General features: G+C 39.9%; 1 protein-coding gene across 1 annotated transcript in view; it reads right to left on the bottom strand.

Moving 5' to 3' along the window:
• ipo13b (importin 13b) overlaps window positions 1-16,268 on the bottom strand; it is a 42,884-nt gene that overhangs the window by 3,726 nt on the left and 22,890 nt on the right. The window contains exons 4-17 of the mRNA XM_053613564.1: window positions 13,639-13,779; window positions 12,456-12,597; window positions 10,069-10,235; window positions 9,645-9,765; window positions 9,315-9,462; window positions 8,978-9,159; window positions 8,787-8,813; window positions 8,316-8,450; window positions 4,986-5,135; window positions 4,599-4,679; window positions 4,273-4,410; window positions 3,121-3,217; window positions 2,023-2,075; window positions 42-108 (exon numbers count right to left, since the gene is read on the bottom strand). Of these exons, the coding sequence (XP_053469539.1) occupies window positions 42-108; window positions 2,023-2,075; window positions 3,121-3,217; window positions 4,273-4,410; window positions 4,599-4,679; window positions 4,986-5,135; window positions 8,316-8,450; window positions 8,787-8,813; window positions 8,978-9,159; window positions 9,315-9,462; window positions 9,645-9,765; window positions 10,069-10,235; window positions 12,456-12,597; window positions 13,639-13,779 (1,649 nt within the window). The remainder of the gene's footprint in view (window positions 1-41; window positions 109-2,022; window positions 2,076-3,120; window positions 3,218-4,272; window positions 4,411-4,598; window positions 4,680-4,985; window positions 5,136-8,315; window positions 8,451-8,786; window positions 8,814-8,977; window positions 9,160-9,314; window positions 9,463-9,644; window positions 9,766-10,068; window positions 10,236-12,455; window positions 12,598-13,638; window positions 13,780-16,268) is intronic.

Raw genomic sequence — 16,268 nt, forward strand, 5'->3', positions numbered from 1 at the left:
CAAATCATTATGTCACTTCAAAACATTCAAGAATGACTTACCACAGTGGAACACCGCTTTCACATCAAGATTCTCGGATAAAAACAAATCGGGCTTCCGTTTCAGAGCCTACAAATCAGACACAGCCAGTGAACATGGCACACGGCATAACTCCGCCTCTGGATCCGTGCAGAGCCCACCCACACCCCTACCAAAGGCATTACCTTTCTCTCCTCTACGATGTGCTTACTCTGTTCCGACTAACAAAAATCAACTAAACGTACATCAACTTATTTTAATGCAAACTGATCAGGTAAGTAAGAAATCAACTGCAAAAAATCAAATACTGAAATTTAACTTAAGTCAAACTAAAGGTGGTATGATTTGCAATTTCCATTCCCTGTCTCTCCTGGACTGAGTGTGCAACAAAAATCTAAGTAACATGTACGGATAAAGACAACTAATGCATTAAGGAACTCATTGAGGATGAGAGGATACTGAGGAAGGGAGGAACAGAGAGGGACAGAAGGACTGAGAGAAAGAGAAATAAATAGATGGACCTGAGGTCCAGCCAAAGGCAGAAATGAGACGAGGCATGAGAACTGACAACGTAAACCGAATGTGAGACAAAGGGTGCCAATTCGATAGTATTAATTGGAATATGAATTCAATTAGAGTTTAATTGGGTTTGGGACTGGAGTGATGCTGGGAGAAGGGGCCTTAGCGACTATAACCCTGGTTTGAATCAATGTGAGGAGTCTCTGTTCATAAATGTTCATATGGCGTGTTAAAAAATCAAACCATCATTCACATAATTCTGTAGTAGAAAGTAACAACTCTGGGTCTTGCTGTAATAATTAAAGTAAAGTGCTGATACTGTATTGAAGATTATATAAATATTGTTAATATATTGCCAATAATTTCAGATTAACCCAAAACAAAACTTAACATTTACTACAAATACAGGTATGATTGATTGATGGCAGTAATGTGTACAGAAGAGATACAAACACGGCAGGGCGTGCTGTTATTGGTCACAGTGTTGTGACGTTCATTCCCCCCCTAACAGCACAAAATTATTTCAACCAATATTTATTTATTTGTTTAAATTTAGGCCATATTTTTCATCAAATTATAGTTACATTTAATGTTGTAAAACGTCCACGAAAAAAAAAAGAAAAAAAAAAAAAGGCAAAAAAAAAAAAGCTATACGAGCCTCTTTTTTCTGTTTCTTGCAGACAAACCACAAAGCTTGAGGTCCTCTGCCCAGAAGAATTTTACCATGCTGGGAAACCTAAAGGAGCAGCATTACCTAAAAATGATGATGGAGAGTCTCCACAGATAAACAGGGAGTGTCACTATACAAATGATTATACACTTTAATTTGCTAGATATCTTATTTTTATAGAAAGCATTTATAACCCCTTTGAGTTGGTGTAAGTATAGAAACAATCAATTATATAATATTTATTATGTCGATTATTATTTACTTAAAAAACATCTGTTATAGCATGTTCCCGATGAACCACGAATGTAACGTCATATAAGCACTAAATGTTCATTTCATATTGAAATATGAACGTTAACGTTTATACATCTAGCAAAATTACACAAATAAACTACACACTGAAAAACTGTATGTTAATAGGAATAGTTTGTATTGTAGTTATGGCTATAATGACATTTCACAAGAACCCCAACTCGCAGCTCACCCAGTTGGCTGTACATGAACTGTATGACTGCGTACAGCATGTTAACACTACAAGGGTGGCATTCCTCCTCTGAAATGACCAATCACATTTCTGAGGGGCTGACCAGGCTCGTCAGAACCAAGACTTTTGAAGGAGAGACTGCGTCAGTCATCCAAAAGTGCTCCTTTGTCGGCTCAGGCAAAGAAAGGGTCACGACAGACCCCGAAATCAGAGGGCAGAAAGAAAGCGGAAGGGAGAGAGCGAAATAAAGGGACAGGAGAGAGAGAGAGAGCGAGAGAGAGAGAGAGAGAGAGAAACGCAAAGTGAATGAAATAAGAAACCAAAAACACACCTGAGCTTGGAGTTGCATAAATGAATCAACAATATCAGGATGATCCCTGGGCCCTAAAATATAATAAAGATGTAACTTAAGAAATAATAAGAATAATAATAATAAGAATATATACAAACAGCAACAGAACAGATTGAACAGTCATGTGGAAAGAAAAGGCAACAGAAAGGATATCATTGAAATAATTGCACATGTGAGAAAAAGAGGGGAGACGAGGAGACGAGAAGCATGTAAGGCTTTAAAAGGCAGTCTCCAGAAAGAAAAAAATCGAAAAACCAGAAAAAGTCATGAGTCAGGATAAAGAACTAACTGAAAGAGAAATAACGAGAAAGAAAAAAAAGAACAAACCTAAAAGAACCAAAGTGGGTTTGGAGTGGGAACCCAGGAGGCACCTGCTACTGTGACATCTTATTTCCTTCTCCTTTTTTTGGTTTCTCTCTTTTTTTTTTAAAAAAACTTGGTGGTCCATTTTCTTTAAATCAGACATGCTTTCCCAACTGCCCCACCCCAGGGTTCACTGAAAAGCTTGGTCACCACGAGAGAGTGGGGCAGCACCTAGCCCCGAAACTCCCTTCCCCTAGCTGTTCCCACACTCCAAACAAGACCCCCATCACATCCCTCCCCGATCCGCCCCGAGAACTCCCGGGAAGAAAAAGAAAAGGAAAAAAAAAAGGAAAAAACGGGCCATGGCAGGTTCTCAGAGCCACAGTTAAGGGACCTGCTGGAGATCAGAGGGTTAACAGTACAGACAGACGTGATGTTAATCGGTGAACGGAGAGGTGAAAACAAACTGAAGGACAATTAAAGGGACGAAGAGGAGACAAGTGCAGGAGAATATGAAAAGCTATTATCTGGGAAAACAGCACGTCAAACAAGTGTGTTACACAGGATGAAGGGATGGGAAACTTTACACGATATGTTTTATTATTATTATTTTTTAAAATAAACTGCGATTAACAAAAATAGATCTTGGACTCTTCTGATAATGCTGCCACCTAAAGTAATAAAGTACGGTTGTTAGAAGTATGTGCAGTTTGTGTTGGTTAGGAGACAGGGAAGTAAAAACGGACTGTAATTTAAGCACTCCGGAAAGCGTACCTTGCTGGAAGATGGTGAGGGTGACGGAGGTGACCAGCTCAAACAGGGCTTTGATTGGGGGAAAGTGGTCTGGCTCACTGGCAAATATATGCATCATCTGGTGATAATCAATAAAACAAAATGAAATTTCAAAACGTTACAGCTCTCACTCACACACAAATACACTCACCACTCACTTTACTAGGAACACCTGCACATTTATGCGTTTATCTAATCAGCCAATCATGTGGCAGCAGCACAATGCAAAATAAATAAATAAATAAATAATCATGCAGATACAGGTCAAGAGCTTCAGTTAATGTTCAAAAATCAGAATGAAGAAAAAGTATGATCTCTGTAACTTTAACTGTGGTATGGATTTTTCTACCAGATGAGCTGGTTCGAGTATTTCAGAATCTGCTGATCTCCTGGGAATTTCACACACACAACATGATTTTTTATTTTTGCATTGTGTTGCTGCCAAACGATTGGCTGATTATCCAAAGCAAATTTCCTTTAAATATTGCATTTGAATTTCAATTCACTGAATATTAATCAGTCTGTACAGACAGACATTAACAGTAGTGGTACATGATGCGTTCATATCGCACACCATTCAAAAAGGGTTTCTACATCAAAAATAATAATAAAGAAGATAATATCCTAATTTCATCATAATCTTTAATTTCTCAGACTGTATCTACAGTACGCCTCTCTTTCTATTCACTATATATGCCAACTACATAGGCTTAAACATAAGGACGTTGCAAATGTAGTGTGTATATGCCAAAAAGAACACAAACTCCAACAACCCCGTAATATCACTTAAGACAGCAACTAATATATAAATAAACCTTTAGGAGCTGAATGTAAAAAATAAATAAATGAATAAATAAAAATAAGTAGAACCATTCACGTAAATGTTATGAAATTTCAAATAGAATTCAAAGAGCGAAAGTCATTCTGACAACCCCACTGCGCACACTCAGACTTCACACATCATGACTAGGTGCAGTACATACAGTATCGTAATTCCTATCTAAATGACGTCACTGCATGTAGCTATGGCAACAGCCTGGTGGACTGAGAGACTAAATAGGGAATGTCTGGATGGAATATGACTGGAATCCGGAGAACTAGTTTGTGGTTTGGCCGCATGTATACAGTGTGTACCTGACGGGTCAGGTCCAGTGCAGAGGCTTGTGGGATAGTGCTGTACATCTGACCCAGCATCTCACTCAGCTGAGACACCATAGGAGCAAAGTCATGGAGCAGAGTCTTCACTGACTTCTCAAAGATAGCACACACAGCCTGAGAGAGAGAGAGAGAGAGAGAGAGAGAGAGAGAGAGAGATTTTCATGTTAAAACTCTAATCTAGCATCTAAATTGAAAAAGAAATTGTAAAAGAATGAGTTGCATGACTAGGAACTTCAAATGGGCACCAAAAAGAAAATATTTGTGTGTAACAAATGTGAAAATTGAAGACGTTGAAATATTACCTCTACAACCTGTGAGTCATTCAGCCATTTACTGAGGACAGTGTGAATGAGGGCAAAAACCTGCTGCAACACCACCACCACCTAAACACACACACACACACACACACACACACACACACACACACACTTAGTAATAGAGCCATGGTCAGAAAATGCTATTCAGAGTATGCATTACATGAGAGGGGGAGAAAGGATGGGAAAAGAAGAAGAAAAAAAGACATTATTTGTTGATACAGTAATGCTTAGCAAGATGTTTGTTCCTTTTGTACTGTAATTGATTATACCTTATATACCTCCTAAATGTCATGTTTCATACACCACTGAAGATCTGGTAGCCACAGACTCTGTATCACATACTATAAGATAACTAAAGTCATCAGTACTCACTGGGTTGGGACCAGTTTGAGGTGGACTGGCTTTGACAGGCGGTGCACTTTCTCCAGATTCCTCTTCCTGCTTGGTGATGTCCAGGGTTGTAAAGAGGTTTGACAGCAGGCCCAAGATGTGGATGATAGCCAGTTTATTAGAGGGGTTTGGCTGCAGAGAAATGGATGAATTTTTTTTTTACTGTATATTTGTTAAAACTAACAGTGAAATGAATCAGAATCAAATGAATCAGTTGTATGTGTTGAAAGAATTGAAAGACGAAAGATTAAAGAACAAATGAACATCTTCTGTTCAAAAGTTTACAGTGGGAAGTTTAACTGTTCAAGACAAACAAGGGACTCATGAACAACTATCACAAAACATAAACATCATCCAGGTAACAACACACGGTATTAACAATTGAGCGTATGTAAACTTTTGAACGCTTTCATTTGTGTAAATTCAGTTATTACTGTGTCTTGTGGACTATATATAAACATCTGTTATGTGAAATAGCTCATTCAGGGCAGGACTAGATAAAAAAGTTAAACGCAACGTTCACGATTACTCTCTATTTTTATTTTTTTTAAAATTATTAACCTTTTGCAGATTCTGTAAACTCATGACCTCAACCGTGTCCATATTTATTCTGTTGCAGACCCTTTTGATAAATTGTGAAAAACATCTCCTAACTGCCACAAAGATACTCCCGTGAAGGTATCACCATGTTCCAGAGGAATGAAGAGCTGTTAACAAAAAAACAAAAAAAAAACACCTCTCATCGGTAGGTGTCACTGTCTGACAGAGCTGAAGGAAAGCCTAATCTCAGAGTCTGACGTAATGCCTTCCTCTGAAAAGCCAGACATCAGTGCAAATCACTCTGTGTGTGTGTGTGTATATATATATATTACACATATCCGTATATACATTTTTATGAACTGGTGGTTTCTAAACAAAAAATTGCTGCGCCTGCATCATAAAAACCAATGAGAGCAGAATACTCTGGGAGTTAAATGTCTGATGTATTTAAAAATGAAATGACCATGTGTCGGTGTGTGGTGTCTGCGAGAGGTGCTTTTGTCTGATGGAATCTTTCTACGTTTATTAAACACACTTGCGGTGTGCGCGTTTTTTTTCCTCACTAATGGAAATGAAGACCGAGATGCTGTTGGATCTTCCCACTTCATCTGATTTCACGGCTTTGCTTGTTCTCCTTCTTAATGGCTAATATTAGCAAAACAGTAACAGTGGCTAATATTAATGCAACCCGGTCTAGTCGTCTAGAATCTGGCGAGTCCATGGCACTGTGAGTACACCATGTTCTTTCAGCTTCATCTGAACTCGTTGACCTTTGTGTGCTGCAACATTACACTATATAGAGTAGAAGCTTCCTTCTTCCATTCTCTTGCTCTGGATCTCTTTTAATCCACACCACTTATTTGAGGCATGTGGCTTATAAAAAAAATAAAATCTAAAAAAGCACAACACAAGAACCAGTTCAACACATAATATTGTAATAATGTCATCAGCTGGAGTGTGTGTTATGACTTATATACCATCTGTATCACACATATCTGTAAACTAGCCCCAAGCTGTAGAGGGTCTGTGTGCGCGGGGCATTGTTTCATTAGTTTTAGTTTACCCTGTGGCGTGTTGCTTCTGGACACAGTGACATGCAATCTGGCCCCACTGAGAAATGTTCCATGATCATAATCACAACGCACACATACACACGCACGCACAGGGTCTGTTCATAAGGAGCAATGCCAAGACAAGACAAAACATGTCACTTATTCCAGTAGCAAAGAAGACTGCAACAAACAAAGCCCAATAAAACCCCAACTTATGTCACGTTTCATCTCAGCCAAGCAGCTAACTATTATCAATGAAGCTGGCTTGCTAACTAAGACGTTAAAGTCCCTATGAAACCAAAATGGACCTTTTAGTGGCTTTTAGTTTGAATGTGTTAACCTTAAGGTTATGTATAAGCTAGTGTGCTCCAAAACAATGACAAAATACGCATTTGGAAGGTTCAAAATTGACAGTCTCGCTCTACCACCAATACAGATCGCAGTTTTGATGACATCATTCTGCACTTAGAGCATGGGTCATAAATGTCTTTCGCTGTTCGAATACACACATTTTATTCCGATTTCCAACTGTAAGTTGGTTAAAAAGGAAATGGCTTCAATTCGTTCACTTTATTGTTCGGGCTAACGCCAATGGTACTAACTATCAAATACGGCATAACCCGGGCCGTGAGGTAAGCTACTTGAAGGAACAGCTACATGATATGTCCTGCCCTGACTTCATCATTTAGTAGAAATTACATCCACACATCAGGGCACTTCATGGGGACTTTAACAGGCTTATCTGGCTAGTTAGATAACATGCATAGTTTATATTTCTTTAACCCTCCTATTATAATGGGTCAAAATGACTTCCACAGATTACCAAACATATAGAGCTTGCCTAAAACCTACATAAAAGTAGTAGCTTTTCAAATTCTAGATATTAATGTCACATATCTAGGCCTGTAAAGGAGACGTTTAGCTTGCTCACTTTGTTCAGCTAACAAACAAGTTTATGGGATCTGTTTAAGCAGCACTTTGGCCTTCAGTGCCACGATGGATGGTGTAATTGTAAAACGTTACGTCTTGAACGTGCCCACAATCAACAAAGGTGTCTCTAGTATAAATGCTCACAGTTTCTATGAGACACAATACCGCTACCATCAAATAATGACAATTCAGCACCAGCCAACAAATTAGCATCAAAAAATTGCATCACAAATATTTCAATATAAACATGGGTGGATTTTTACTTTAATGGGCAATAAACGATGTCTTAAAGCATTGGTTAGCAAAGTGGGATCACAAGGGTCCTGGAAGCATAGCCAGGTGGTGTGCGATTATTATTTATTTTGTTAATGGTGGAAATCACAACCCAGCTTTTTCAACATTATTAGGGAATTTTTAGGATTTTTATTATTCTGCACTACAACGCAAAGACTATAAACTGTAGAAACTCGAAACTTGGTAGGAAGGTGCAGAATCCATCCCTCTACTCCACAAATTAATGGTGCTGTAGTGCAGAAGTTTTACATTGGATACATGGATTTTTATATTATTTAGTTATTTTTTCAAAACCCCTTAAAGTATTAAAGTCTTAAAAGACTTAAAAGACTAAAAGTATGTTACGCATTACAGAGTCACTGGTATGACCCGTCATGCATATGCATGTGTCTGGAGTTGTGCTATCTGGTCTTCCTGCACATGGACTCGGTGGGATCGTATATAATCAGGCCTTACTGTAAATATAACATGTTTGAGATGTGCAATCGATTCTTACAGTCTCTTGAGACAGTTTCTCCAGCTGCTGGATGTAAGGTGTGATGAGAGAGTGCAGATTGTGGAGAATGTCCTCCACTGGCAGTGCGGATAGCAGAAAACCTAGAGCCTGCATCAACCACATACACTGACTTGTCTAGAGAGAGAGACAGATAGACGGAGAGAGACAAAGAGAGAGGCGGATAGACAGACAGAGATAGCAAGAGAGTGAGAGACAGAGAGAGAATCAGAGAGATAGTGAGAGAGGGAGTGAGAGACAGAGAGATAGAGAGAAAGTGAGAGACAGAGAGAGAGAGAGAGAGAGAGAGAGTGAGAGAGAGACAGAGAGATAGCAAGAGAGAGACACAGATAGCAAGAGAGACCGAGAGAGAGAGAGAGAGAGACCGAGACAGAGAGTTAGAACTCATAGTTTGTTTCACACTTAGTCAACACAACACTTTAGACCAGCAAAAGAAATAATGATGGTACTGACCTTGTGGATCTGTTTAATAAGCACTTCCTGCATCAGAGAGACAGAAGGGGCAAAGAATGAAGCCGAGGAAAGAACCATTATTAGTCCACAATACAGCCTATCTAGAAATACAGGACTAACTGTATACAAATACAGGAAGTGAGTTCCTGAGTCTCAGACCCCCAAACGACATTTCAGTCAAATCTGTCTACCTGTGAAACAGCAACGATGTTCGTAGCGTAGGGCGGCAGGTCGTATCTGCACTCCCTGCAGATCTTCTTCAGGGTGGAAACGCTGGAGATAGAAAGGTCTGGATTCCCTAATGCCTGCAGCACCAGCGGCAACACACTGCTCAACATCACTGGGTGATCTGCTAACCACTCTGCCAACGCTCCTACAGACAGACACACACACACACACAAACACACACACACACACACACACACACACACACACACACACAGCGAGAGAGAAAAAGACAGAAAGAAGGTGAGTGCAACTTAAAGAACAAACACCCAGAAGGCTGATCCTCAAAACCCACATACAAACCTATAGTGAACATGACAGTGTCCGCAAGCTGTACGTTGTTGATGTTGATTCGGGGAATGAGGCCGATCAGGCCGGGAATGACATCGGAGTAGTTCACGTCTATCGTTTCTGCTATGGACTGGAAACCATACAGCAGAGCCTCTGTATGCTGGTAAGAACAAACAAGCAAACAAACAAACAGGTGACTAAAAACACAAAAGCCAAAAAGACAGGAAAGACGTAGGCTGAACCAAGCACTTGAACAAGAAAGCTTGCTCCTTAGGCTTACTAGGGTGTTTGAGAATGTGAGAGTATATGCATACGAGTCTGTATGTTTGTGCAGTTTCTGACCTGCCAAGATGTTGGTTGATCTGCATTAGTAAGCACCCTGCCTAGCTTGTCATACAGGTTGCTAAGCAACTCTGCTCCCAGCATCTCGTAGACATACATCAGGGTGTCAGATATGTCCACCCTAAAGCAAAGAGTGAAAGTCATAAACAAACAAAATATTTGTTTCCCTTCGTGCTACATTCGCTTACGTAAGTCTGTGTTGTCTAAACAGCATTACTGTCACTAGCTCTAGTGATGACTCAACAAAACCCAGCAAAAAGGTGCTGAGGGAAGTAAGTATACTTTTTTCAGTTTAATGATGGACCTAGGACAACATATTGAGGAAAATAAATGTCTAGAATGCCTCTCTCTCTATACATAGTATACATAATACTCAGATGCAACGTTTTTACAGACTTTGACAGCCCCGACACAAATTACAAACCTGTAGATCCTGAACTGCTCCTTCTCGTCAGACGACCAAGAGGCGTACTCTTCATCACTAGGAAACTGGGCTTTGTGGAGCAGCACGTCCACCAGCTGGAAATACACAGGTCTGTAAACCTGCAGATACACCGCTTGCTTCTCTGCCTCGAATGACATGATGTCATCCTGCAACAAACATGGAGACAACATGTTCTTCAAACAGCAAATTCCAGCAGACTCTTAAGAAGTTCCAGATCTCGCAACAAGTCATCTCGTGTATCAGGGTGAGACAACGATACAGAAATGGACATTCGAGGACATTTCAGTTGGCGCAGACGTCCGTTCATAGTGTCTACTCCTACTGCAGAGAATTACTGAAACTGTTATTTGTTGCTTCATGTACTCCTGCTAATAATTATAGATGGATATTTCAGGTAAAATCATTGTTTGAAGTTTTTCAAATAAGTATTCAAACGATATCTGCATATTTGAACTCCCACCCACTTATCCACACGCGCACGCAAAACATAACGCATTAAGCATTACGCCATTTTCTGATGCGGTGCGCATTGATTCGTTTTTACCGCACAGATTCATCTCCTGAATAGCTTTCAGAGCTCCAGCTAATCCACAGTCAGCATGTCTTAGCGATGCAGCGCAATAAACCACTGGTAATGGGAGGTTGGGTCCAATTTACTGAAGCAATTATTTTAAGCTGTCCATTTCAGTAAGAAATATAACGTGATCTCATCATCAACTATATAGACAGTAGATCACAAGAGATCTCAGGATTGGCTCATTCACTGGTCGGTGTTCGGTTTCCTTTAACCGAATAGAGCGAACAACGATAATGATTGGGTTACTGAATTAATCAAGTCATTTATTGGCTCAAACAAAGACTATTTCTGGCACAAAACGTGTGCATTACAAGCTTGGAAGGTTCTGCTTGTTTCGATTCGCAAGACAGGGGTGAGCGCACAAAGCCACCAAGTGAAGTGGTATACACGCATAGCACAAAATATACAAAAACAGTCTTAATTCAATCAGTAAATAAATAAAAAAACAGACTAGTTTCTTTTGGAATCGCATCAACTCTCAAAATTCAATGCAGGTGGAATTCAAACTGAAGACAAATTGAACCGATTCATGAATCAAAATGATTCATTCACCACTACACCTGCAGGCAGTGACACACCACACCGCCTCGACAGCAGTCGAAAAATGCCTAAGTACTCAAAATTTTCAGCTTCTCACAGGCCTGGTTCTCAAATCACTAATATTCAAATGCAGTCCATTAAGCGCAGTGGGGGATTCCTGCTGGGGGTGGAAACTGGCAAACATAAGGCTGGTACAGAATGTTCAAAAAGCCTTGAAGTAGGCTAACCTCACATTTGGCACAAACATGCCATGATGAATTATTATACAGTAAAAATGGCAGAGATTGAAGGGAAATGAGAAGAGCTATTATTACCTCCAAACATCATCCAGGTAGAGCCAAAAGCTAGGTATCTACAGGGGGTCCCAAAAGGGTGTCTCCATATATTGGAGAAATATAAGTTTGAGCAAAATGTCAATTCTTCCCCATGATAACAATTCCTCATCCTGCAATATTGACAATATAGTTGATGATGTGTTTACGCGCTGCAGCGTGGGCATCTCACACGTGGAAGGTCCAACCCTAGACGAGGAAGAAGAATTAATCCCCAAAAAAGGAGCTTCATCCGTTATATGGAAGTGGTTCGGGTACAGAATTTCCATTTGTTTTTCCTGGGGTTCGATTATGAATCCTGTGAGTATTGGTCTTTACAGTTTCACTGGAATTTTACTTTGTGAATAAAATTCATATTCTATTTAATTGGTATAGTTTAATATTTGATGATGGTCAGGATTAAGTTTGACTTTTTTGGATCGACGTTTATGTTTGCACTCCTCTCAAGACTGTATGCTGATGTGACTCGTGGCCAGAGAGATGGTGTCGAATGTTACTATTTTCATATCGTCATTTCAATCGTTGCTGCAAAAAATGGCATGAAATATTGTGATATAGTTTTAAGTCTATATCGCCCATCCCTACCCAGTGCACAAAGCGAGCTCCATGAAGACATTATGTGTTAAGCTTGAACTGGAAGAACTCGAGTGTCCTGTACAGAGCCCTGACCTCAACCCCACTGAACATCTTTGGGATGAACTGGAACACAGGCTGCACCCCAGACTTCTTAACATCAGTGCCTGTCCTCACTAATGCTCTTGTAGCTGAATGAAAACAAATCCACACAGCCACGCCCAGAAATCTAGTGGAAAGCCTTCCCAGAGGAGTGGAGGTTATTATTACATCAAAGGGGACTAAATCTGGAACGGGATGTACAACAAGCACAAATGGATGTGATGGTCTGGTGTAATAAATACCTGCAGTGTGTACCAGAATGTTAGAGTGAGAGAGCTCGTGGTCTCGTTGACCGGGTAGTGGCCAGGGATGCCAGTGCAGAACATAATCATATTGACCAGCGCCAGGAAACTCTGCCAGTGCTCCACCTGCTCCAGGAGAGCCCTGCATGAGTTCGCACAAGGGTGGAGATCATAAACAAGCACATCACAGATCAGTATTGAAGAAAAAAAAAAAAAAAAAATGCAACACTTGAAAATCTCACTTAGGGTTAAAAATCTAACACAGATTTGTGTGTTTTTTTTTTGTCATGTTCTGGTTAAGTGAAATCATTTAAATGGCAACATCAGTGTGTCGTTCTGAGAGAAGCTGCAGAGATGTGTGACACGACTCATTGTCCTAAAGCCCTGTCCTACTGATGCACTAGGGCTCGGCGATATCTCTGTATACCTCATCACTGTATTTTTTTTTTTAAATATTTATATTAATTAAGAATTATTCTATGTATTTCTTTATGCTCAAAATTTGGTTGGAATAATATTCTGAACCGTGCAAAAAAAAAAAGAAGACATTCTGATGTACTATAGATTTTTAAGAACTCTAAAAAAACATAAATAAAATAAGTAGAACTAGACTAGTCTGCCCATAGACTAGACCAGCCTAGATCTACTCATTTCACTGATCTTTTCTTCTAGTCTTTCTTGTGACATTTTTTTTAAATGCCTGAAACACCCTTAAAATGTACTTCACACAGGAAGGAAGCTATTGAAGAATAACTCTGCCAGACATACTTATCACCTTGCTGTGACCTTGACCCTGTTTAAATCAATTGCAAAATCCAATCAGTTCATCTGCTGGTTACGGTGATAATGCCATATAAATCCTACAAACATTTAACCACTCGTTCTTGAGATACCGCACTAAAGAGAATCTCAGACGTTTGGGGACGGATGGCAAAAACGGCCTGAAAACTTAATAACCTTCATTTTCCATAATATTAAGCTAACTGGCATAACAACGCTGGTTTGCGCTTCCTGTGTGCTTACGCTCGATGAAGTGTCGGTGTTGCCTTTTGTTCTCTGTGTGTGGCGTAAACACTACAGCACCTTTTAGACAGATACTGTCAAAAGGTCACAGCTACCAGTCTGAATGAAAAAAAAATCCCCAAAAAAAACAACAGAGTGATTATTTATATTCTGAACGTACCTGGAATGGTTCTCTCCCAGAGAGACGGCGATCCGACAGATCCCATGCGACGTCTCCATATCTCCATTCTGTACGGCTTCTTGTAGTTGGTCCTGGAGCTGCAACACTTGCGGAACCAGCTTCAGTAAAGTGTTCAGGTACCTGAAACACACGAAGGACAAAAATACGTCTACCCTTTTTGTTTCGCTAGGTAGTTTCCTAACCTCGACAGCATGTCCGGTGTCCTGAGTTTTCTTTACTTTTAAACTGAAGCTTCAAGACTAATATAAATAATAAAAGACTAACCGAAGCTAATATAGAAAACAAGCAGCAGCAACCGAAGATACTGAAGGGTCAAACGACCCTTGTGCTGCTTGATGTACAAAATGTCTGACATGTATGGCATACTTTGGCACAGATTACAAATAAAAACTCTCCCATGAAGCAGAGAAAAGGAGGAAGCCATGTGAACCTTTCTCTACACGTTAGAACATTAACAGAAACTATTTCATACACGAGCTTGGTAAAACTCCGATAAGAATGATTATATGCAATACCCTATATTATGTTTTAAATATGTAGTGTAGAACAAGGATGGATGTTTCAAACCAAAAAGATGTACAGTACAAGATTTGTATGTGTTAAACACACAATTATTATTATTATACGTATTATTCCATTTATGAAAAACATGCTCATTATCGTGCTGTGAAAGTTTCAGAAATTGGTAATGTACCAGGATATTTACGCACGACAATCCCTCGAGTTTGCACAGATGCCAAAAGTTCTGCAGCTGGAAACGCACTGTTGATGAGAGAGGAGAATGGCCAGACTGGTTCAAGCTGACAACAAGGCTACGGTAACTCAAATAACCACTCTTTACAACCGTGGTAAGCAGAAGAGCATCTCGGATCGCACGAGGCACCGAACCTTAAGAAGACCACGTCGAGCTCTGTGCCTGTTATCCAAGAACAGATGGGTACTGCAGGCACAGGCTCACTGAAACTGGACAGTCGACGTTTTGCCAGGGTTCGTTTCAAATGGACTGCACATGAAAGCGCCTTAATTCAATACATTGTAAAAAGGTTTAAACCATGGTAAAAGGGAATTTCAGACTTTTTTAAAGCAACAATATGGCTGCTCTGAGTGCCTCAAGGCTATGTAGTATCTCCAACAACAATCATTCTTTCTAGACTGTTCCAAAACACTATGATTCACACAACATGTATGGGTTTTCTTGAATCTAGGTGACTTTAGTCTAACCTACATTTGTACTAGCAGGACTCCACGCACTTATGCTAGTGATAGAGACTTCTTGTTCTTCAGGAGATGTCAGGACGAGCACTTTGGACCAACGCTCAGGGTACACATCTTTTTATCGGCATACATGATGTCAACTCAATGAGATACAGAGCGCACACTGTACTGCACAGCACTTGGTGGAATTGCTATATCGTTGTTGTACTCTCCCAGAATTCACAGGCTCAAGGACAGCGACAATCAATACCAGCTGGAGATACAACATAGAACGGTGTCTCGCCTAAGGACACTCCTTTTCTGGGATTGCTGTGTGACAGCAACTCAAACCATCCCACACAATTACACCCTACTACATGAGGAGACTAAATTATAGATAAGGCCAAGCAGGGCGAAATGGAGGGCGGTGCAAGCTCTTGATGGATTTCATATCCTTCGTCTGAATCTGTTTAAACTGTGATGGAGGGAGACGAGGGTCACGAGAGAGACTGAGAGCAAGTTAAATTAAATGGTCATCCTTTTGGGTTTTTTTTTGGGGGGGGGCTGCATCCATTAGCGCTGTCCTGTTTCCTCTCATCACATCCTCTTTTCTGGGAATGAGACGTGATGGAATTGGTGTCTAGGTCGCCAAAAACACACTAAGGACACACTAAAGACTGCAGTTTCCATAGTAAGGGATTCATTTGGTTTATGTTTACAATTGATCCAAAGATTTGTTTAAGCTGATTAAAACAATCAATCATTTTATACCTTGAGAGAGCTCTGCAAATGCATGAGGCTTCTCTGTATATTATTTAAGATATTCATCAGTTTAGAAGTGCTGGGTTAAAAGCATCCATTTGGTTAATATTTAAACTCTTTAGCTTGAGTTACCAGCCTTATACAAGTATGTAACAGCTAAGAGATTAGAGTGTTTTATTGTCATTATAGACATACACAACTATTCAGTTTTATTTGTATAGCGCTTTTAACAATGGACATTGTCACAAAGCAGCTTTACAGAAATACATCAATTCAGTATATACATTTTAAATGTATAAGTTTATCCCTAACGAGCAAGCCAGAGGAAAGGAAAAACTCCCTGAGACGATATGAGGAAGAAACCTTGAGAGGAACCAGACTCAAAAGGGAACCCATATTCACCTGGGTGACAGTGGAGAGTGCGATTATAAATCATTTCTCTTCTAGAACTGTGTAAAAAAGTGGTCAAAAAGTGCTGATTGTGTAACCAGGAAATTCATTATAGTTTTCACATAAAGTCTATTTTGTTGAAGTTATTCACTGTTCACTGATGGAGAGACTTGAGTGCAAAACTGTTCATGGTAATTGCTGTCCTAAAGCTATCATAGTAATTGCAGTCCAAAGCCATCGTCATGCTTTTGAAGTGGTTCTAT

This window comes from Ictalurus furcatus, chromosome 25 (assembly GCF_023375685.1).
Source record: "Ictalurus furcatus strain D&B chromosome 25, Billie_1.0, whole genome shotgun sequence".
In the NCBI taxonomy this organism is placed as follows: Eukaryota; Metazoa; Chordata; class Actinopteri; order Siluriformes; family Ictaluridae; genus Ictalurus; species Ictalurus furcatus.